The sequence below is a fragment of the Pteronotus mesoamericanus genome, unplaced genomic scaffold (assembly GCF_021234165.1).
Source record: "Pteronotus mesoamericanus isolate MK-2021 breed Mesoamerican mustached bat unplaced genomic scaffold, CSHL_Meso_final contig_84, whole genome shotgun sequence".
Classification (NCBI taxonomy): Eukaryota; Metazoa; Chordata; class Mammalia; order Chiroptera; family Mormoopidae; genus Pteronotus; species Pteronotus mesoamericanus.
In genome coordinates, this window is record NW_026555267.1 from 7,455,331 (window position 1) to 7,479,455 (window position 24,125).

The 24,125-nt window shown below is 46.1% G+C and overlaps 1 protein-coding gene and 1 non-coding gene across 8 annotated transcripts; both read right to left on the reverse strand.

The window, feature by feature from the left end:
* Positions 1 to 504: 504 nt before the first annotated feature.
* On the reverse strand, positions 505 to 23,870 carry MTMR4 (myotubularin related protein 4). Of its 7 annotated transcripts, none has more exons than XM_054585473.1 (19): positions 23,748 to 23,870; positions 22,521 to 22,559; positions 19,273 to 19,362; positions 18,805 to 18,921; positions 18,202 to 18,284; positions 16,282 to 16,442; positions 16,077 to 16,173; positions 15,759 to 15,872; positions 14,740 to 14,936; positions 14,366 to 14,494; positions 13,728 to 13,839; positions 13,007 to 13,202; positions 12,587 to 12,772; positions 12,340 to 12,510; positions 12,065 to 12,219; positions 5,433 to 6,834; positions 4,230 to 4,340; positions 3,752 to 3,840; positions 505 to 2,775 (listed from the first exon to the last, which is right to left on the reverse strand). In XM_054585473.1, the coding sequence occupies exons 2-19, from the start codon at positions 22,521 to 22,523 to the stop codon at positions 2,598 to 2,600; spliced, it is 3,591 nt and encodes a 1,196-aa protein (XP_054441448.1). In that variant the 5' UTR covers positions 22,524 to 22,559; positions 23,748 to 23,870; the 3' UTR covers positions 505 to 2,597. The 7 variants fall into 7 exon arrangements, with proteins under 7 accessions (XP_054441448.1, XP_054441451.1, XP_054441449.1 ...); XM_054585476.1 differs by lacking the exon at positions 23,748 to 23,870 and adding an exon at positions 23,208 to 23,318; XM_054585474.1 differs by lacking the exon at positions 23,748 to 23,870 and adding an exon at positions 22,947 to 23,006.
* On the reverse strand, positions 7,486 to 7,611 carry LOC129080264 (small nucleolar RNA SNORA54). The gene has a single exon (XR_008530175.1). It is a non-coding gene; the product is annotated as a small nucleolar RNA SNORA54 (small nucleolar RNA).
* Positions 23,871 to 24,125: the final 255 nt, after the last annotated feature.

A 24,125-nucleotide genomic window follows, 5' to 3' on the forward strand; every position in this document is an offset into this window, starting at 1 on the left:
CCTGAACAACCAGCTGGTGAAATTTTAGACCTTAATGAGAAATAAACCTCACATGATGGAATAAAGTTCTATTGTATCAATATGGACAACTCCTGCCCTGGCTGGTGTGGCTCAGTGGACTGAGTGCTGGCCTGCTGCTGGCTGGATGCTCAGTCAGGGCACAGGCCTGGGTTATGAGCAAGGACCCGTTAGGGGCGTGTGAAACAACATATCCATGTATGTCTCACACATTGGTGTTTCCCCTCCCTCTCCTTCTCCTTCCCTTCCCCGCTCTCTAAAAGTAAATAAATAAATTAAGGACAACTCCCTATCTAATCAATAAATAAGAATGTAACAGAAGCTGTGCTGATTTAAAAAATAGAAGTCCATAAAAAAATGGAAATGGTTAGGAGGAAGGAGTGTAAGGTTTTAGCCCTTTCTCATGGTCAAAGAAAAAAATGAGTACACATTAGGTTTCCTTAAAAATTAAAATGAATAAAAAGACCCAACAAAGCAGCACTAATATAGAGATTTTATTTAAACTGTATTGAGTTTTTACAGCACATTGCATTTTTGTCACAACGCAACTGCACAGTTTGGATTTTTGGCCACATCATGTCACTTACACCCACAAGAGCTCTGAAAGGAGTATTTGATGAATACATCTGAGCCCAGAGTCTCTCTCCAAGGCCATGCAGTATGTTCACTGATAGGATAGTCCCTCAAAACGGCCATACAAAATAGACAGATACAGTCCCCTCAAATGTTACCGATCTTACTCCCCCTGAAAACAGGCAGAGTGAAGAGCAATGAAAGTCAAGCTAATTAAATAGCCACTCACAACTGGCAGTAAATTTTAATGATTGAGAAAATGCTCAGAATTTTATGTGTCAGAGACAAGGGATAGCTTGTTACTTTTTCAATGATCTCAGGAATTTCCCAGACACAAAATCTCCATTATTCAACTCCATTTAAACCAAAAAGAGTTCTGCTTAGGCTGACCTAAATACGCCAAAATTTTTTAGGTTATATCCATGGCAAATATAAAAGCACAGATGCTTCTCTGTAGGATTGAAGTAAAGGTCAGGACAAATACGATTCTTGTTCTAAATGCAGATCCTAATTATTTTCAAATAAAAAAAATTTTTTTCTTCTAGGAAGCAACATGAAAGTAGCAGTTAGACAACTACCACAGTAGTTTTAAAACAGGATAAAGCTAAGTGTAATTTACCTTTTGTACACCAACAAATTAAGAAAAATGTATAAAGTAAATCCTAGTGGTTTCATTACAGGCAAAGAAGACTGTATCTGTCCCACCCACAGTACAAGGCTATATCACTGTATCTTTTGGTTAAGTGCCACGGGTACATATTAGGATGAAAACAAACAAACAAACAAACAAAAACAATGTTTGGTCCAAATGGACACATTTTCTCTCCCAATTTTGGTATCAAGGCTTAATTCTCTTCCGCTTGGGTTCCATTGTTAAGTGCACAGAAATAAACAGCAGCATTTGTACTGAAACCCTCACATACCAAACAGCATATTCTAGGAGGTAAAAACCAAACACTAAATTCTACCCTCAAGATGTCAAGTGTTCAGGATAAGAAGCAGTGTGACCCAGAGGAGGCAGCAGCCAAAGGAAAGACAACATGAGGGAAGTGGGCAACAGAATGACAACAACAACAAAAAAACATGGTTTTATTTTCATGCCAGGAGAGGATCAAGGTGTAGCTCCTGTGTTAGCACCAGGACAACTAGGAAAAGTCAGGCGCAAAGGGTAGGGCACAATCAGCAAATATTTCACAACGATAATTTCTGCTTTTCCCTTCTCATTCTTCACAGTGCATACCTCAAGAACCATCACTGAGTAACACAGATTACTGCCTTCATAGCTCAAAATAACTGATTTTTGCCAGGACTGAATATCAGCAGAGTTTTCCTCTGCTTCCAAAAATGTCTCACTCCCTAGAACTGTCCCCCTAAACGGAATATTCACTAACGCTGGCCGATGAGCCAAGTGAAAAATACAGCAAAACCTCCACTTGCTGAACCAGTCTTTAAACCAAACTCCACAGAAAGACAGAACTAATGCAACTAGAAAAAGTGCCTCTAAAGACTGAGCCTTCATGCACAGACACAGAGCACAGAGGTACAGGGTATAGTTCATTTCAAATATGATAGGAATTCCTATCTTATATACTATAATCTGCTTTTTTCAAGGTGGAGAAGAGATGGATCTGGTTATCACTTGGAGTTTGGTTATACATATGCCTTTCTATTGCTGTTTGGGGCACACATTACCAGGCAGTATCTATGAAATCATTATCTTGTGACACCCCCAGGAGAAAGAAGCTGGAGTCACCAACTCAACATTAAGCTTCCAGACTCTGAGTCTGGATCAGGACCATTATCGCAAGGTGAATGTCTCACCCGTACAGGACCTTCTGTGAAATTGGAATTCCTCTGCTCCAGTCTCATGATACCAAGGATTTCTCAAAATGGTATTTTTGAGCTCTGTGATTTCATGAGCCACACCAAGGAACCTTCAAAACTACACCTGAAGCAGATCCTCCCTTCAAACCTGCTATAATTGGACAGGTCATCTTCTCTGGCATTCAACTGGAAGCTGTAGCAATGGGTTTCTTCAGATGTTGGCTCATAAGTTCCCTGGCACGAGATACTTGGATGTGTTCATAACATGAGTTACAGACGAGAACTGGGTCATAGAGTTGTTGATCAGGAATGGGCAACTTCAGGTGGCAGCAGCCAGCACAAAATACATTCCCACAATTTCTGCCGAAGGACAAAGAGAAGAGTTCATCAGAAATGCCACTATGCTGTGCACCTGAAACTAACACAAAATAATATTGAATGTACACTGTAATTGAAGAAATTTGTTTAATAAAATAAAATAAATTCAAATATACTGAGAATGAATAATACTCTAAAAGGCCTTACATGAGTCAATAAAAAAAAAAGCTGGGAAAAACAAAAATAGCGCTTGTAAATAAAATGTCTGTCCGGAAAAAGTCCAGCCATTGTTAATATAACAAGATGCTTTGCCCAGCATCAATGTAACCTGGCAGCCAAGGGGAGTGGACTGGGATGTGCTTGCATGAACAATGATGACTTCACTGTACTAGTCAGTGCAGGAGGTAGATGCCATTGAGTGAGCATACGTACTATGTGGCTGTTGCATTCAAAATGACTGAGCAAGTAGAGCAACAAATCTGCATCAAGTTTTGCGTTAAGCTTGAACAAATTTGGATGATTCAAAAGGTCACACCTATGGGCAACTGGTGACTGGCAGCTACATCAAGACAATGCACCTGTTCATGGATCATGTCTTGTGTAGTTTTTTGGTGAAACATCAAATCACCCAGGTGACTCAGCCCCGCAACAGCCCAGATTTGGCGCCCTGCGACTTCTGGTTTTTCCCAAAACTAAAATCACCTTTGAAAGGGAAGAGCTTTCATACCTTTGATGAGATTCAGCAAAATGCAACAGGGCAGTTGATGGTAATAATAGGGAGAATGGTGTGAGGTCCCAAGGTGCCTACTTTGAAGGGGACTGAGGCATAATTGTCCTATGTAGAATGTTTCTTGTATCTTCTTCAAGAAATGTCTCTTCTTTTCCTATTACATGGCTGGATACCTTCTGTCTCAGAGACAGACCTCACATGTCTCCATTTTCAGCTTAGTTCAATTTCATTTATATAAATGCAACTCACTGTTTTCTCAGCCATACCAAATTATATAAAACATATTACCTGCAATGATGTCTTCGTTTAGCCAACCAGAATTCACAGTCACAGTTATAGCAATGGGATGCCATATGATCTGGAACCCAGCGAGTTACCTAACAGAAGGCATAAGGAAAAAAAAATTCCAGGTTCTTGTCAACAAAGCAGAAGAGCAACACTGCAACAAGGAGAGTGTCCCAGGAGAAAAAAGATAAAGCCTGTCTTTATAGTTGGGTACTATTTGCCCAAAAAGCAAACACTCTGGCCGATGCCAGGTAGCTCAGTTGGTTACAGTGTTGTCCCATTCCCCAATGATGTAGGTTTAATCCCTAGTCAGAGCACATATAAAAATCAACCAATGAATGTATAAACAACCTATCGATGTTTCTCTCTCTCTCCTCTCCGCCCCTACTTCCTCTCTCGAAATCAATAAATTAAAAACTTTTTTAAAAAGGCACTGTCCACTCAGTAACTTACTTAAGTACCCATGTTTGCCTGGACATACCTCAGTCTCTTTCTTATCAACAGGTTCCCAGCTTGCTTCTGAAAGGCAGTCTTCACTGTGATCAGAGCCAAAGTCCTCTGTATCACTGCCATCTGACTCCTTCAGACAGGTCTGAAGAAAAGGTAGAGACATCAACGTCATCTTATCATCTCTAACATTTATTATTTACCATGTGCCATGCACTAAATGCGTTACATGTATGAACTCCTCACAGCAATCTTATGACATATACTATTATCTCCTTTTAACAAATAAGGAAACTATACCACAAAGAAAGTTAAGAGCTGACTGATAGTAAACTTGAGATTTGAACCTAGTATTCTGGATTCAGACCTATGCTCTTAACCAATATGCTACACCACACTATGGAAAGAATACTTCTCTTGTTACATCTAAACCTAGGGTTTGCAAACAGTAGCCCACAAGTCAAATCTAGCCCATGGCTTGTTTTTATAAATCAAGTTTTATTAGGAGACAGCCACACTCATTTATTTACACATTGTCTATAGCTGCTTCTGCCAAGTAGCTGCAAAGGAGACAATATGTCCCACAAAGCCTAAAGCATTCACTATCTGGACATTTACCAAAAAGTTTGCTGACTCCTGTTCTAAATCATCACCCTGAGTAGTAAGAAGTTGTTGGCCCAGTCCACCCCATCCCAGCAAGTGGGCAGCAAGGGAGTGGTAATATCTTAACATGAGGAAGTGAAGTGCCTGTGTATCACCTCCCACCTCACTACCCAACTGCCTCCTTCACCATTCTAGCACACATGTACATGTACACACAAATACATACTACCTCTTTGTTCAAACCGTAACATTGGAATACCTGTTGTCTTCATGTTTCTGCAAATGGTTATTTCCTTTAACTGTCCGCCAAATAAATATGACAGATTTTTCTGCACTCAGCCCAAGCATTATCTTCTCAGGAATGCCTTCCATGACCTTTCACTCTACCCAGGCTGCCAATACCTAATGCTTCCCTATATTATAACATTTAAGAAACAATCAGCCTAATTGTTTGCTTGTTTCTTCCTATACACTATGAGGTCCTTGAGAGCAAGTTCTATGTCCTCTTTCATCCTACAGCCTAACCACATAGCACAGTGGCACACAGCAAGTAGCCAGTGAATGAATGTTGAATGGATGGGAAGCTAATGGAGAGAATAAATGAATGGATGGGCAGCAGTAGACAAACACTTACAAAATCATCCTCATAGTCCATGGGAGGCTCTGCTGGAGGGGCACAGCAGTGACGAATATCCAGTCTCATCTGCAGTTCCCGCACCTGTCGACGTAGCTGCTCAACCTCTTGCTTGTATCCTGCTTCAATTTGCCGTAGTCTATGCTGGATCACATCCGTGGGAAAGGGGAGTCCATCATCATCCAGGTAGAGAGGAGGCACTGGAGAAGGGCAGCTCAGTGGAACAGGCTTTGTGCTAGAGACCTGCTTTGGATGACTAGACAACCATATCCGGTTGTTTTTTCCTCCTGGACCAGTACAGTGTCCACTGGAATGACTAGAACAGAGAGGTGACTTTACCCCTTCTCTCTGGGCCCACTGGCCCCCAAAGCAGGGCCCCATTGCCCGCATCTGCTTACTGCTCAACCTCTTGCTACAACAGCCATAGGAAAGCAGCCGACGAGGGGTGGTCTCCCCACTCGGGAATGAAGTCATCATCCCTTGGAAACTGTCCCAATTGGACCCTAAAAAAGAGAACTCACTGATCTGGCTCTGAGAAATTGTCTTTCGGGCCAAATCCAATGGCATCTTCCCAAAACGAGGGTTTTCCAATAACTGCCCATTCCTATTATTCCCTCTTTTGCCAGTGTCTTCCTCCCCATGAATCAGATCTGGCACAGAGCTGGGCTGTTCCTGGTGGGAGATATTTGCTACAGACCCTGGGGAATCTTCACTGAGAAAGTCACTGCTTGGGTCTAGAGGAGTTTGGCAGGTAGCAGTCGGTGGGTTGCAAAGGGTACCTGGATTGTGATCTGGAGCAGATCGGGAGGGTACACATAGCACAGAATCTAGCTGGGCCTGCTGAGGGGCACCTGTAAGGGAGTCCTGGGAAGACTCAGGAAAATCACAAATTCTATCACACTTGCTGGAAATGACTTTAGAGAGTGCACTGACAGCTTCCTTTTCAGGACAACATTCAGGTGGCTCCTCTGTGCCATCTAAAGTCCTACACAGCTCATCCTGGGCAGGAGGATCTGGAGCTGGTGCTTTAGTCTCTTCCAGGACTTTGATCTCAGGATCAGACGTGTTGCTCTTCATTTCCTGAGGCACTGCAGCATTGAGCAGTTTGTAACTTGGAGAACAGTTTTTGTGACTCTTAAAAGGTTTGTTGCTCAAGTAGTCTTTCTGGCTGCTGGGCAGTAGGGGAGGGAGACTTGTTTCTCCTACAGTCTGCTGAGGACCTCCAACTCCAGATTCCACGAAGACTGTCTCTGATCCCTCAGGATTGCTATGCCAGGGCTCCAGGCCTACTCTGGCCTCCTGACAGTGGTTATTCAAGTTAGGGTCACTGGATGTGCGTGTCAGAGGGCTGCTTGTGTCACAGGCAGAGAGAAGATCATCCATGGATCTGGTTTTAGGTAATCTGGAATGACAACACAATGCCTCCAGGTCATGAAATGGGAGCCACCTCTAATATACAGAATCAGGCCATCAAAGCAATATCAAAGCCAGAGTTCACAAAAAATAGTGACATTCAAAATTAGAAATAGTCAATGTTCACCACAAAAATTCTACTCTGCAAAAAAGCATAGGACATTGAACCCTGTCCTCAAGAACACAGAATCTGTCCCAAGCTTTCATCAGTCTTTACCCTACACAATCTCCCTGGGCAATCTCAACCACTCCCATGGTTTTAACTGTCTTCTAGGCTGATGCCTTCTAAAGCTACCATTCCAGTCAGGACTACACCTAAGCCCAAACCTAATGTCCAACTGCCTCTATTACACATTGTAAGACAGAAGGAAGATGGGTTTTGGAGCAAGACAATATTGGCTGTGACACTAATTAGCTATACGACTACAAGTAAGGTATTTAACCTCTCAGAAACTTGGTTTCCTCTTCTATAAAATGATCATAAATTATTACATGAAGAGATGCTATGATTCAAAACAGAAAACCAACCACAAATTCAATAAGACTACACCTACAGCTCATTTTTACAACTTTTTAAATTTAAATTATCCCTCTATCACAGTAGTACCCAACGCATCTTTTTTTTTTTTTTTTTTTTTTCACTTGTCTCCAAGATCTGAAACTGACGGCCACCGGCCAGGCCGTCAGTCACGTGTCACTGGCACTGCTATGGCACTGGAATGGAACCCGTCAGCCACAGCAGGTTAACGGGTCACGAACAGTGCTCCCCAACGCATCTTTTTACAACTACTGAGCAACAGTGTTCTCCTGAATCACAGGTCACTATGGACACTTTCCCAGTATACAGCACTCAGAGTTCTAGAGGCATTTGCACAGGCCGGATGTGTAACATTTTCAGGAATGACCTCCCTGATTTTTAACACAGTTCAAAAGTCTTTAGAGCAACAAAAACTTCAGAAAAAAATTGCCAGGAAACAACAAAGACATCACTCGGTTCCTATTTTCAGATACCTCAGTCTAATCCCTTACAGAAAAATCTCCCGAACATAGAATTACATTATAACTGATTGTTCTAAGTGTTTGGTTTTTGAAACTTATTATCTTTTAAAGGTATGTTTGTATCTGATTTTACTTTTGAATCGAGTTTGATTTTTTGTGGCATGAAACTCCAGGAAGGCAATAGCAATGGTTATGATTACAGTCTCTGGAGTCCCATAGCTAGGACTTGAATCCCAGCTTGGCAACTTTTTAGTTTTTTGTTGTTGTTTCTTTCTTTTTTTTTTTCAAAATCAAAAATTTATTCATAAAATATATTTAAAAAGTTTGACAAAAAGTAAGGCTACAAACCCCCCACAATCTTGTACATCTCAACATCACTTACTGTAGTCAACAAACAAAAGTCTCATTAAGTCAACTCCTGTTTTTTAGGTAAAGAAGAGGTCTCTGTAGATCATAGTATTTCCCTTTGAGTTATACTGCTAAAAAACATTTACCCAAATCTAGTTTGACCATGCCACTTATATACAAAAGTATATAAAATACTTTTATAAAATAGTATTTTATAAAGTACTATTTTGTACTGAAACTTTGTGACTGTGGAATCTCTCAAAGTGTACATACGAAGGTTAATTCACAGCAGTTTCTCCAAGGCAGAGCATTTTAAACCAAATTAATTGATCCCTATCACAACTGAATAAACACTGAAATGCAACACAAGTGTGTATTAAAAAACATGGAACTTTGGGGATGCAGAACCAATTTAAATATATTTGAATACAGACAAGTATCAACTTTTCATCAGAAATGGAGGGAGAAGGGCAGAGCTGGCCCTGGAGACAGTGGTGGCCCCACGTGCAACAGCGAACTAGCGACCAGCCAGGTGGCAAGTGTTGTTTGTTTCTTAGTGGAAACGTCCAAACATGCAAAAGAAGTAAACAAAAGAATATGAACAATTCCTACATACTCCTTAACCAGATTCAACAGTATCAACAGTCTGCCATCTTCCGCAGCTGATTCCTATGTGCACCAAAGGTTTAATCAATACAATAATGCCAGTAGAGACGACAATGCCTGAGGAGTTTGAAACAATGAGCGAACTCATCCAGCTAGGGTGGTCAGGGAAGACTACACACAGAGGGAAGGATTTCAGCTAGGTACAGAAGAAGGTTTTGGATTTCAATGGAAGAAGAGGAAAGAGGCCAGGACATTTTTGATCTAGGAAAATGTAGAACCAAAGGTACATAAGGTCAGCTGTTAGGGAAACCATTTCCTTTAAGACCTTTATACTACTTACTCTTCCAGATTCAACTGTCCACCTTGAACTGCTCGCAGCACATCTCCTCTTTGCTGCCAACTAATATCTCAGTCCCAGCCTGCCTGTATCTCCTATTTCTCCCCAAACTGACTCCTCAACTTTTCAATGTCTATAGGTGGTACCGATGTTCTGGTTTCTAAGCTCAGTGACCTGGGACCTGTCTTTAGTCCTCTTTATTTTTCTCCTCTACCTTCCAACATCCAGTCAACTCCATAGCCTGCTAATGACTATGATGCCTGTGAATTTAATTCCTATCTTTCCTAAAGACTCTTCCCCCTTATATCTGAGTTATAACAGTGCTAGCTGGTCTCTGCCTCCAACTGCCAGGCTCAGTGATTAGTTCTCCCAAAATTCCATTGTCACCAGGCCACAATGACTTTCTGCAATGATTTACTATCGACAACTGAATCAAAATAAACTCCTCTGTATAATGTTCAAAACCCTCAGTGAACTATCCTTCATTTATTTATTTCTATTCCTCAAAAATAGCCCCTTCCCAAACCCAGCCAGCACCAGAGAGCAGTTTTATTGTTATAAAACTATCTCTCATGTATCCAATTCCTTTGGGCCCCTCTCCACCAACCTTGTAACCAAGCTCAAAACTCCCTTTATTCCATTCATTTGTTTGTTCCTTTATGTATTTACTAAAGCACCTATTATATGCCAGGCCCTGAGACAGATAGTAGGGCACAAAAGAGCCATGGTTCCTGCCTACTTTTTTTTTTTTTAACTGATTTTGAGAAAGAGAGAGCGAGAAAGAAACATCAATATGTTGTTCCACTTATTTATATGTTCACTGGTTGCTTCTTGTATGTGCCCTGACCGGGGATTGAACATGCAACCTTGGCGTATCAGGAAGACGCTTTAACCAACTAAGCCAGGGCCCTCCCTAGGCTTCCTTAAGAAGCTCTCTGAGTAAATAGTCACCAAATGACCCCTTTCTTACTTCTCATTTCTCTACTAATTTTGAACTACACACATGCTTATTTGCTTAGATGCTGACTTAAAGTTGTTCTCTAGTTGTCTTATGTCGTATCTTACAGCTTTGTAAAGTATCTTAAGTAGGATCTTCTAATTCTTTGGTATTGCCCATAAAACCTAGTACAGTACCAAGCAACTTGTAGGCATTAAAGAAACATTTATTGATGTGAAAACTTATATACTGATTTAAGGAAATGATTATTAAATAGGTTACAGAACTTACTGAGAATTCAATAAAAGTTATGGCCCCTCTCCATGAAAAAGTTAACTTATAAAGCAATACCCAAATTCTGCATTGTTTGGGGAAGGAGAAAAATTATAGAATTCCTGAGGCTTATTCATGGGCCATGACAATGGACTCAGTTCCAAAAACCCTAAAACCAATAATTTAGGGGGTTAGGGGTTTTTGTTTTCCTTTATAGTATTCAACCAGTTATGGAAGGTATATTTTAATTTTAAAAAGTTTCTGCCAATACACAAAGATCAAAATTTGAAATGTACATATCCTTTGAATTCAGTATTTTCATGTCCAGGAATTTATCTGGCAGAAACACTAACACAAATGCAAAGATATACATATATGGTAACACTGATGAACTGTACACTTAAAAATGGTTTAAATGGTAAATCTTATGTTATGTGTATTTACTACAATTTTTTAAAAAGAGACACATATTAAGTATGTTAACTAAAACACTCCCTGTAATGACAAAAAAATGAAAACCACCTAAATGACCAATAGAAAATTGGTTATATCAACTATATAAAGTATATACACTATACTTTAATTTTGGACTATTATGCAGCCACTAAGAACAACAAAGCAGTTTTATATTGTCATGTGGGAAAACAATGTGCAGAAGAGAATACAATATATGATTCTGTTTTTGTATTTAAAAAAATGTTTCTATATGACAGCGGGAGATGTGGGCATATCTATGTAGAGAGAAAAGTCTGGGAAGACATGCACCAAAGGTTTAGCAGTGGATGCCTCCGGCACAAGGATCAGGGAGAGAGGACTTTTATTTTCTACTTTTATATCATTTGACTTTTTATTATAAGTAAGGGATACATATTATTCTTGTAATTTAACCAACCTCCATTCTACTTCCCCCCCAAATATTCAACCAGAAGATAACTTTACTTTATATGTCTCCCTTTAAATTCTGGCCTTTTTCTGAGAAAAAGGTAAAGGCCCTCCACCTTCTGGGAGCCCATTTCCCTAAGAGTCAGATGCTCCTGGAAGCTAATGCTGGACACTGCAAAGGTTACTACTAAGGCAGCAAGCTCCTCATGCCTGCTATCAGTGAACATTAGACCATTCCCATGAACCTTCCGAGATAGTCCTTTCTGTCCTGTTCTCCTCTCCCCGGCTTGGATACATCACACAGCGTGATAGCAGTTCCAGGAAAGAAGGTAACCAGTCTTATCCTAAGAGAGGACCTTGAAAATGCACATAGTGTACTCCGGGCTAGCTACAGGTCCTGGGCCAAGTTTCTCCTTTAACCAACTCAAAAAGTTGCTTTTAAATATTTCGTTTTTAAAAAAGACTAATACAAGCCCTGGCTGGTTGGTTAGAGTGTCGTCCCAATATACCAAGGTTGCAAGTTCAATCCCCAGTCAGGGCACATGCAAGGTTCAACCAATGAATGCATGAATAAGTGGAACAACAAAAATCGACGTTTCTCTCTCTCTTTACTCCTTTCTCTCTCTCTGTCTCAAATCACGCACTCACTCATAAAGTAGATGCCCACCCTATAGGCAGGGCTTAAAATAAATACATACATAATTATACATATTAATACAAAATAATATTGAGTATAAACTGCAACTTAACAAGAGAGAGAAAGCAACATTTAGGCAAGAAACAAAGCAGTTATTGCCTTTTAGTAGAGAGGAGTGAGAGCAAGAAGGGCAATCTTACCTGTCCAGAGAACGACCAGAGAACTCTTGGCTCTGAGCCACTGGGGAAAGGTAAAGATCCATGTTCTCCTCCCCGAGTGTGCATGGAGACGATGCTGGCAAGTAAACAGCTGTCCAGAGGTGCAGGGCTCGAACATGACAAACGGGATGCAGGACCTAGGGAAGGAGGCCCATACTAGTGTTTTGTGAGACGTTCCAGGGCCCTACGTCCTCCCCACTCAGCTTGTTCTCCCTACAGGTCTCTAAGCAGCACCTACAGGATGAGTTCAGGCTTACCATGTCTGAGCCAGGTGTGTAGAGAAAGTTATGAAAGTTTTTATTGCCAGCTCGCAGGAGGGCCCACACAGAGCAGGTCCGCTTGTAGATGTTACGCTTCTCCCGTTCACAGGGGTTGTTGGCCAGGAACGTGCCGTAGAGGCAGGAGTACGTGTGCTGCACCAGTTTGACCTACAGGGCCAAGACAGCTTGCACCTGGGGCCTCGGCTGCCATCCCCTCACTCTGGTCACAGGCTTTAGAACTTACCAGGAATGCTTCGTTAAACTCAAACAGGCAAGGGAACTGCTTGAGCAGCTGATGAACTGAATCAAGCCACTGGAGGAATACAGGACACTGCTCATTTTGGTCTTCTGCATTCTCCTGGTGGCCACAGCGATCTCCAAACTTGTGTCCAAAATCCAGCCAGTCAGACTCTACTAATACTTGGAAGCCCTGCGAAGAAAACAGAGTTCAAGCACAGGGCCTCTCTGGAAAGGCTAGTGTGTTTCTCTGCAGGGAATGCCCGAAGCAAGAAGCCAGCAGCTTCACAGAACAGGAATGAACCTCGAAGAGGACTCAAAGCACCAATGGTCCCTACGAAAAATCCTCAAGACAGATCCAGAGGACTGAACACTTTTCCCACCAGCCCTTTCCCTCTGTTCTTTCCCACCCAACCCCTCTCAATACCTCCAATGTCCTGTAATACGGGTCCAGTAGTATTTTGGCCAGGGCTACGATCTGTGGTGTCCGGTCCCAGCCATCTGAGCAGTGCACCAGCACAGGCCGGCCTTCCCGGTCTACTGTATTAGCCACAAGCACAGCTGCCTTTAGCATCACCGACAAGTGCTGTAGCCATTTGGTGCTCTCCAGTGCTGACAACCAGCTACACAAGAGCAGAAATCATGTCTGTCAACTAAAAGCACTGCGGCTACAACAGTCTCTCCACCACCCACAGCCAGCTACACCTAACAAGTCCCTTGTGAGGGCTGAAGCAAGAGCCCAGCCCATGGCCTTTCTGCCAAGAGATATCTAGCCGGAAGGTAGGGAAGACAGAACCTGAGACCAACAAGAGACTCTAAGGATCAATAGAAAAACTGGGCAGCATCACATGCATATTTAGCCACTTCCTTTCCCCAGTTCTCTGTGTTCTCTGAGTAGGACAACTGATCCAGACAAAAGGAACCCAATGTCCTGTAGCCATGCCACAGTGTTGGCTGAGAAGTAGAAGTGTTCTTAAGTAAAAAAGAAAAAAAAAAGAAGTGTTCTTGGAACTGACTCACTGCACCCAGGCCCTCAGGTCTCCTGCACCTGCACACTGACCATCTCCCTATCTAATCTTCAAGAACAGCAAGTACGAGGTAAGGGATGAGACTGGAAGAAGAATGGAATTGAAGCAGCGAACACCTACTTGCTGGGGTCTGGCATCTGGCTACATACAGCACGGAGATACTGGAAGCTGTTCCGGATGGCATGGATGTTGGCCATTCCCATGAACACAACCTCACAGTTGGGGTAGTACTCTGTAGACATGAAAGAGCAAAATAGAGCCTAAGAGCATGACCTGGAAACAGGCATGCAGGACAAGGGCAGTGCCAATGAGCAAAGCTTCCCTGGCAGGGTGAACACTCCAGGATGGGAGCTCAATATATTCTAGAAATCTCAGTTACCCTTCTATTTCTGGATACTCAGGTGCCATAAATTAATAGTAGCAGTAAAAATATTAATGACAAATGATAGCCATAATACTATTAGTAATGACAATGTAAATTCTCAGTAAATAGTAGTTGCTCTGTGCCAGTAATTTTATACACGTAACCTCTCATCATCCAACAACTTTGCAAGGTATGTATCATCCCCATTGTACAGAGAATAAAACAAAACTTAGATGGATTGCTATCTAAGTATAGTTACAGGTAGTAAGTGGCAGACCCTGATTCCAAGCCAGATTTGTTTGGCTCTTTCTACTACACTGCTGCACCCTGTCCCCTTCGCACCAAGGCCACCTGGGACACAGGCTGGTTGCAGACACTGGGAGAACAGCAATACCTTCGCATTCGCAACCTCCACCCTTGGCCCGGTTAGCCACTGCTGCTGTGTAGGATCGAGCATCCAGGATGAGAAGCTTCTGGGGAGCCGCTGTGCTCTCCACTCCAGAGCATGCAGTTAAGGAGGAATCTAAAAACAGAGCAGGGAGAAGACCCTGGGTCAGCCAGCCACCCAGCCTCACCCTACGCCAGGGCACTCCCTTTCAGAAGAACATGTAACTTGAGATCCCTCACACCCCACAGCTTCCCAAAAGGCAGGGACCCAGGCACCCTGTGTTTTATCTTCTTCCTATCCTCTCACTGAGGACCCCCTGGAAGCCGATGAGGCCAAGGTGGGGGCCTGCTCCCCAGGGACCAGCACCACCCACACCTTACCGAAGTCAGTGTCACATGCCTCGCTGGCATCACTATTTCCAGTGCCGAGGGAGCCGCCAGTGGCCTTTGTCCCCGGGTCGAGGGCACAGGCTTTAGCGATGGATGTGACCAAGTACTCGTCGTCAGCATTGCGCCAGCCCCACCAGCTGATCTCGGGCTGGCTGCAGCGTGCGATGGCAGCCCCATTGCGTAGGTGTCTGACAGAACAGAAAAATACCATCACGCCCGTGGCATTCACAGCCTCCAGAGGCCTACTACACTGAGACTCCAGGGGGCCAAGATCTCCAAAGCCAACAGAGGCTACCCGTTCATCCAGGTCTTGAAAATAGCAACCAAAAACCCCTGGGGGGGTTTTATAGTTTACAAAGTGCTGCCATACATATTTCTCAAATGGGCTCTATATTCCCAAGGTGACCTTGACTCATCAAATCCACACAGCATCTGCTCCAAGTACAGACACCCAGCAGGAGTACAAACCTGAGCCCAGAGCATGAACAACTCCAAACCTCAACACCTGTCTCACTCTATTTTAGCTACAATGCTCTAGCCAGGGGTCGGCAAACTTTTTCGGCAAAAAACCAGGCCATAAATTTTCATCTTTGCAGGTCGCAGTCAGTCTCTGTCACACATCTTTCTTTCTTTTGTTGTTGTTGTGTTTTTTTTAAAATAATCCTTTAAAAACTGTAAAAACCATTCATAGCTCACAGGCTGTATATAAAACAGGTTGCAAGCTGGAGTTTGGTTCATAGGCCATTTTGCCAACCCCTGTTCTAATGCAGTATTTTATATATACACATATCCTCAAAAAAAAAAAAGAAAGAAAGAAAGAAAAAGTGAATAAACTCCCCCAAAGCCTCATCCTTAGGAGAGAAGAAACTGAGGCAGTTTTTCTTTTAAAATTATTTCATAGGCCCTTCCCTGCAGGATGTCAATTCTGTCACACTGCCGCACATCTCCACTTCTGATGCCTTCCTTATTGCATGAAAAATATCCTCCCTATTTTCATCCCATTGCCTCACCTATACACAACCACGGGGATCCGTTTCCAGGAACGGAAGGAAGCCACATTCTCCAGCTCTTTATCCGTGATCCACACAGGAACCAGCAGCTTCTGGGGGTAACTGGGGCACAATCTGAAAACAGACCAGAAGGGGTCACCGAGCTTGATCTAAGACAGGTAATAACAAGATCCCCAAGGATGGCTTTGTGCGAAGAGGGACTAGGAGTCCTCCTCCCCACAGAGCCAGGGGAGCTGTACCCCCTGTACTTTATCCATACGTGGAGGGGGTCTGGGTCTAGAATGGTGTTTTGGTCCCTCCCCCCACCCGCCTTCTCACTTGTAATTGTTGTTGATGTGAGAGACTCTCCAGACATTCTGCAGGTCAAAGCCCATCCTTGCAAGCTCAGCCTCCTGCCGACATCGTATGTGTTCTCCTGCAACACACCCCCCTCCGGTCAGCATCCAAGAGCACCACTGTCCAGGGGAGAGGGTAGGATAAGAACCAAGTAAGAAACCTCATAAAGAAAATAGCCTGGCCTCACCTGGCTGACACAAGTGGGTATGCTGGTCCTCCTCAGTTAGCCCCAGGCACCAGGCATGGTAGGCAAAGGCAAAGAGGTCCTCAGGCTTGGCAGGTCTCGCTGTGGCCCGGCTTAGCCGTGACAGCCACTCTTGGCACTGCTTGAAAGTAGAGAAGTGGCACCTGCCAGGCAAGAAGCAACAGAGTGAGGCAAGGGGCAGGTGTGCACTGAGGCCAAAAGGGTCAAAAACAGTCACAGGGAGGCTGCGGGGAGAGGAGGCTGCAAAGCAGGAAGTAACAGGGACCCTGGGGAGGATCAGAGACACTGACCAACACCCAAGAGAAATTGTGTTTGACAATTCTCTTCCCAAGAACTCTTGTCCTTGAGATGTAACTGTCTCCTCTAATGGGGCCCCACCATTGCTCATATCAAATATAAAGGCTTTCATGTGACCCTGAAAATTGCTATTCCTTGTGTTATCTCTCAAGACTCCTTAACACATATCTGCTTCAGATAGGGGGTCCTGCTCATGTTTTTTCCGGTCTTTGTTTTCTCACCTCTGCTTGATAATGTCTTCTCTTGGTCTAGCCACATTCTACTGATACGTTGAAGATAGTTTCAGTCCCACCTCTTGAAATCTTCCCAGCCTACTCAGTTCCAAGACCCCTCCTTTCTTATTCTTAACGTGCTTGCAGTATTAAACTGTTACGTTTTTCCATAGCATATTGCCACATGTTAACTTTTCATTCAGAACTAGACTTTAGCCTCCTTGAAGGGAAGGGCAATGTAGATTCTCCTTCTGAATTCCTACAGACTGAGCACATGGCAGGCTCTAAACTGGGCATCCTTTTAGTAATCTTTGGAGTCATCCCAGATTCCTCTTTCTTTCATATCCAATCTGTAAGCAAATCCTGTCATCTTTACCTTCACAAATCGGACTCCTCACTATTTTGAGAATAGTAGGGCTACTGCCCTACACAGGCCAAAATGATCTCTAACCTCCAATAGCTTAACTAGTCCTCCAACTTCTGGCCTTGCTTTTGCCCCTATTTCCTTTCATCTATTTTCAGTATAGCAGCGAGAATGATGCTGTAAAACATTAATCAGATCAAATTACTCCTTTGCTCAAAATCCTCCAGTGGTTTTTCATTTCCCTCAAAGTAAAAGCAGGTCATATGGCAGCCCGGTGCCCCCCTGACCTCGGGTCTTCTATCCCACCACCCTCACTCACGTGCACTCCACTCCAGCCACACCAGCCTCCTTACCACTGTTTTCAATATGCCAGGTCAAACCCAACTCAGCATCTTTTGCTTTCAGTTACCTCTGTCTGACACACTCTTCCCCCAAATATCCCCATGGTCACTTTCTTCAGGTCTCAACTCGACTCAACTACCTTTTCAGTGTAGCCTTTTCAAATCAACTTGTTTACAGCTACAACCTTCAACCCCATAGCATTCCACATCCCCTTTCCCTGCTATATTTTTTACCTTTACACTTAGCATCATGTAACATATTCTACTTATTCTTTACCATTGGTATCTCCCCATTGGCATATAAGCTCCATGAAGGCAGAAAATTTTGTCTACTTGTTCCCAGTTGTACCTCAGTGCCTAGAACAGTCTGACATAGAACAGGGCGCTCAATAAGTGTATGTTTAATGAGTAAATTAATGAACCAACAATAAAGATATCATCCTATGTACTTTCATACATATTATCTCATTTATTTCTTATGACAACCCCATGAGTATTAGCCCCAGTTCTTCAGGTCAAGATACTGCAGATCAGAAAATTGACCTTCCAACCCATAAAATATTTTCACCTTTTTTTTTTTCAAATTATTAAAGTGAGACACTATTTTTCCTTTCTGCTCCATAGAAACCCTGTAGCAGAGAGGCAAGACAAGGGTGAGAGGACCTGAGTGAGGCCCCATTATTCTCACCTCACCACTTTGGAGTCCTTGCAGGCAATGTGCAACTGGAACATATCACGGCTCTCCACACTGTCAATCATCCGGAGAGGGACCTTTAGAGGGAGGGCAAGCTGCAGCTCAGATCCCCACTCTCCACATCACTCCTCATCCCCACCCCAGCCCACATGCTGATGTATCAACAGAATAAGGAAAACTGACATTTACTGAGTGCCTGTTCAGTGCCTGGTGATTGTGCTGGGTCATCTACATATGTGACCCCAATTAATAATCACAAGAACCCTGAAAGGCAACGGTTTTCACCCATATTATTTAGAAGGAAACTGAGCCTCAGATGGGTGACTTGACCAAGGACACACAGTTGACAAGTGGCACTCTTCCAACAATGTCACTTATGTCCCTTAGAAAAGCCAGCAACAGAGCAAGGGAAAGCGAGAACAGGGGAAGGGAGGATAAGGGAGAGAGAAGACCTATAGCTAACAGAATGGGGCAGGAAAACAGAAAGTGAGAAAAAGGGAACCCCAACTTTTTGGAGATACAATCAAGTGGAGCAATCCCGCTTTGCATCTCATAGGGATTCTGGCTTGGTTGTGGGAGAACAAGACAGGAACTCACGTTGATGACAGAGTCCTTGAACTTGATATGCAGCCGGTAGTTGGAGATGGCAATGAGGGCATCAGCTGCCCGACCCAGGAACTCTACTCCTTCCCCCTGCAGCACTGTGAAGGGCACCTGTCGAAGGGTAGACGAACTCTCAGTCCAGAACTGAGTCACCTCTCCATTACCTTCCCCAGTCCCTGACCTGTGGGATCCCCTCTAGAAAAGCTGGGCCAAGCAGGACAGAAGAGTCCTCTCCATGGTAACAGCACAGGCAACTGCTGTGAAAGAAAGCTGCCTTTCCTTCCCTGGGGCCAAAGGCTCCATAATGCACATGCAAACAGACTCCTTTCCCTTCAGAGACTGGGAAGCAGGAAGCCAGAGGTCCAGTACTAGATCCTCTTGTAGACATTTTGTGGGGAAGGAGGGTGTTTTCTTAACCAGGCTGGGAACTCTACCCACCCACGGCCCCCAACTCCTTCTTACCTGCAGATTCTCCTCCTCTTTCACTAGTTCCTTGGGGGGGAACAGATCCTTGGCTTGGATGTACTCCAGGCTGGGGGGCCCCTCCTCACCCTGTGGGGAAGACCTCAGTCCTAAGTCACCAGGCTCTATTTGACCCATTAGGCCTCATTCTGCTTCCCTCCCTTCAGTAAACCCCCATACACCCCAAAGTCACTTACAAAGGTTCTGGTCACCAGAAGAGGGAAAGGAGACCTGGCTTGCTGGGAGGGGTAGGATGGAGCGGGTACTCAAGCCTCGTAAGCCTCAGGGAAGAGTAAGATTCAAAGAGGAACTAGCAATATGCTCCTCAAAGGGGGACTCTCCTGTAGAACCAAAATTTCCCAAGTGGAGGAAGAGAAAAACCTAAGAAGGACTAATGTAAAGGTAAGGCAGAGGTGGGAGTGGGAAATGCTGCCCTGAAGGAAAGGAGCCATGTGTGGCAGCTGGTTAGAGGGAGAATGGTAGGGAAAGCAGGCACCTACGGCCCCAGGCCACTGAGGCTTCAATCTGGTGGAGAAGGAGACAAAGAGGAGTGGGCTGGGGGATTCAGTCCTGTGCCTCTAGAGGGCCTTCATGGATGCTTTCAAAAGGATGTGTTTTGGAGCTGAGCTGATCTTCCCAGACTGCTAACCAATCCCTAACACCTGCCAAGCCGCCTGCCCTACCTGCTGCTCTGAGGGGAATTCCTGAGGATACCCACAGCAAGAAGTCACTCCTCTCCCAACCACCAGGGAGGGGGGAAGAGGGGATCCACGCACCTAGGAGGAACAGGGAGACCCAAGACAACCAGGGCAGAGAGGCCTGGCAGACACCCACAGAGGGTGAGGAGGGGAGGGTGGGAACATCTGAAAAGACAGATGGGGAAGCTAGGAACAAGCATTAAGCCAGAGGGGAGGAGGGAAGGGCTGGGAATGATGCAGAGGTACGGAGGCCTGCCGAGTCAGGGAAGATGGAGAACAGAGGCAGCCTGGGGGACAGTCAAGGAGAAAAGACTGTCGTGTTAGGTGAGGGATGGAGTGGTGGAAGGGGGAGGGGTCTGGAGCCAGGGAGACAGCTCAGACATCCTGAGCTCCCCAACCAGCCCCCTAACAACTCAGACGGCCTACTAGCCACATCCCACATCCCCTAGCAAGAATGCAGAGGGTGGGACCAAGATGGAGAGGCGGAGGTAAAGGAATGTACCCCTGCAGGGCGGAGCCTGGAGATCTGCAGTCAAGGGCAGTGGCTGCGGGACCAGCACGGGTCACGGAATTTCCTTCCCCGGGCTTCGACAATTCCCCAATACCCGGGATCAAAGCAAATCCAAGAAAGAAAGGAATACCCCCCTCTCCTGCCACAGGCCCGGGGAAGGGGGATGGGCTGAAATTCGGAATCTCGAGGGCTGGTCCTGGGAGGGGCTGAGGGTGCAGCAAGCGCTGGGGCCCCAGGGCCCACGCAGGCGGGGCCGGCACTTACAAAGCAGCTGAGCATGGAGCAGGAGACGCGGGCGGTCAGGCTCATGGTCGCGGGAGGTCTGGGCCAGCGCACATGTCCCCGGAGCCGCTGCGCTGCCCGATAGCCCCGGGCGCTCGCCGCATCCCGACTGCGGAGCCCGCCAGGTGCAGCCGCGGCGGCCAGGAGGCTAGCGCGCCGGCGGCGGGGCCTCGGCGCGACTCCGGCTTGCCTCTCCCCTCCTCTCCACAATGGAGCGAGCCCAGCTCCGCCCCTCGGCACGAGCGCGAAAGGGAGGGGAGGCAAGCGGAGGGAGCGCCCGAAACCGCGCTGGGAAGGCGGGGGCGGGTCGAGTTCTCGAGACCCGCCCACAGGCGCAGGCTCCTCCCTCCCTGCAGCCTCTCTGCCGCGTGGGAGGGCGTCCTCTGGGGACTTCTAAGGGCTTTCGGGAGCCTACGTTGCAGGACAGTCCCCAGACCGCGTGAAAGAGGAAGGCGAGACGCCTACATCTTCTCACTTCCCATCTTCCCAGGTGAGCCACCCCACATCCCTCTTCACGAATCCGGCCCTGCGCCCCGCCCCCCTCCGCCTCTGAGTTCCCCCCGTGCCGGTTCTGAATTCCCAGGTTGAGGCTCGCCTACCTACGCCTCATGCCCTTTCCAGTTTGAAGGCTTCGATGTTTCCCTCCAAAACCACCACCCATCGTACCCCTGTCCATCAGTGTCCTCCAATCCCCCGACCTCACTAAATCCCACTCCCTCTTTGCTCCTTAGAATGGATACTGGGCTGGTGCTACTTTGATCATTACACACTCCTGAAAGAGAGATTCTCTTGAGTGTTTTATTCCAAGGCCCCTGCCCAACCCTACTCCTACTCCATCTCTCCTTGTTTTGCATCCTCTAATTTCTGGGTAAGAAAGTCTTTCTTGGAAGAGAAAGAATTTCTTAGGTTGACAAAGAGCTGGAACTGTGGACTACAGAAGCTGTGCGAAAACAAAACCTGAAACCCAAGGGAAAGGGCATGGTAGGAGCTGGGTAGTGGGCCAGGGAATAAGGAGCAGTGACAAGCAACCCAAAATGTCACCAAGAGTCACAGAAGGAGCTGGCTGGAACGCCACACTTCTTGTGCCTGGTAGCTTTCAGAAACCAAAGCATTAGTTTGGATTTGGGTTTCAAACTTTATCTCACTAAAACCTTTCAACTCCCCAAGAAGTAAGCCTTATCCTGTTTTACTGGTGAGAGTTTCTGGTTTAGAATGAAAGTATGCAGTTACAGTTAATGGAAAATATAGGGGATCATTATAACCACTCCCACCACACCCAGAGATATTCTGGGCACCTTGAGGGTGCTGTCCTGCTATATGTCCAGTCACTGTTGCCTGTTAACTGACAGCAGCACCTTGGAGCTGGAGAAGCCCCACAGTTTTGATGAAGTCACTCCTGATACAGCTCCCACAATATTCAAGGACCCCACTAAGAAACCCAAGGGTCTTGAGATAAAGAAGGCATGGCTTCCAGACCATAAGAGAGAGCTTCTTCCAGGGATGCAAAAGAAGGATCATTATCAAAGGCTAAGAGAGCCAGTGGTAGTGTGAGGAAGGCATGGCGTAACACATGCAGAAAAAGACCTCTAGAGACTTCCTGTCCCAGCCCCGTATATTAGCTGAAAGCAGACGAACCTGTTTAAGATTTGAACAGAGTAGCCTGGAGCTCAAGGTCCAGGAGAGGCGGAGAAGCTTCATGGAGAAAGACACAAGAATTACAGAAAACACGAAAGTCCGAAGAAAGAGAGAGTACTCACCATTCTACCGTGGTGAGGGTTCTGGCTGCCTGCTTCTCACTGTAAGGAGACAGAGAAACATCAAAGTACAGAACACCATTAACATCACCATAGAATCAACAAATGCCGTATATACTCCTGAACTTTTTCAACAACTCTTGTTCTCCTTCCTCACAGAGAATCCAGCCTCTCCACAAGTCAGCATGCCAGACAGAGGCAATGGGAGCTACGTGGGGAGAAAGCAACAAGTGATTCTGTAGGGTATGAAATCAGCGACAAAGTCCTGGAGCAAGAATGAGTATTATCCAAGATTATGCAGCAGAAATCAAGAGTCCTGATTCCCAGGCCCAGAAGGAGAAGTAGAAAACACTCCAAACCCTATTCATTGTGGGAGAATAAAAGAACTGCCAACTCTGAAGAGACGGAGGCTCCTCAATTAGGACTCACTTCTGGCCCTTATGGGTACATGAAACCACAAGAATGCTCTGCTAGCCTCTGAGTCTGGAAGTAGCACCCATCTGACCTGTTTACTAGGGGCAGAGTCCAGACCAGAGGACAAGAGGGAGGGGACCACAACCTGTGATCAGAAGGCAGCAGGGTTGGACAGGTCCTGCTGAGTATACCTAACACTAAGTGGGGTGCAGGTTAGTGAGAAGAGGCCACAAAACAGGGATAGAATCGGACCAGCCCCGGCCTCAGAGTCAGTACCTATCAAGTGGGCACGAGCAACAAATTTCAGGATGGGCCTCCTTGGCCCACTTAGGGAGTGAGGCCCAGGTTTCACTGACACTTTCTTTCATGCCTGCTATCTGAGCTCGGGCAGTCCAGTAGTACTCCCCCGCCGTGCCTTCAAGGGTGCACGGATAAAAGCCTCCATCTGTGCTTCTGCCCACCTCCCTGAACACAGCCCACGCTTCCTCATGGGGGAGCCAGCAAGCGGCAAGGCAAAGGTGCTGCCTCACCGCCCACTGGCACGCAGCCTCAGGGAAATGGAGGGAGAAACACGGACCAAGCCTGGGAGGCCCAGGGTTCCTGGGCCTAAGGGATCTGGCCCTGGGAGGGGGGGCGGGCCAGGCTGGCAGGGGAGCCCAGGTGCCCAGGTTCTAGGGGCGGAGCCTAAAGGCCCGGAGGCGGAGCCCAAATGACAGAGGGCGGGGCTCACGAAAACTGGTGGGGTCGGGGCGGGGCCGGGCAAGACGCGGTCTTTGCGGTTCCCAGACTGGCAGTGCACAGGGCACGGTGACTCACCCAGGCGGCGTCCGCCCGACCCTCCGAGGCCGCGCTCTCACCACTTCCGTCTCCTGCAGCTGCTGAGGCCGCGCAGCTAAGACCCCACAACGGTGCCCCTCTCCGCAACCAATCACATCCCTCGTCTGCGCTCACCCTGGCCAATCGCCACACCAAGTCCCGCCCTGCCTCCATCACGTAGCCACCGCCCCCACTCTTGACGCTGCTCATTGGTCAAATTGGGCAGACGCCCTCCCAACCTTTAGCCTATCGGGGGCCGGAAGACCAGACTGTACCTGGAGGAGGAGGTGAAGCGCTGGAGAAGAGACGCGACCAATGGGAAATCACAGCGCGTCCTTGCGGCAGCCAATGGGAGAACAGCAGGAGGGGGGCAGCCGG

What these genes read in the sequence shown, in the direction of transcription:
- MTMR4 (XM_054585471.1), bottom strand. Translation starts at nt 19,410, where the DNA reads ATGGGTCAAATAGAGCCTGGTGACTTAGGACTGAGGTCTTCCCCACAG. An exon ending in GGCATGTGACACTGACTTCG is followed by an intron (nt 14,495 to 14,739) that starts GTAAGGTGTGGG and finishes CTCTGTTTTTAG; the next exon opens with ATTCCTCCTTAACTGCATGC. An exon ending in TGGAGGTTGCGAATGCGAAG is followed by an intron (nt 13,840 to 14,365) that starts GTATTGCTGTTC and finishes TCATGTCTACAG; the next exon opens with AGTACTACCCCAACTGTGAG.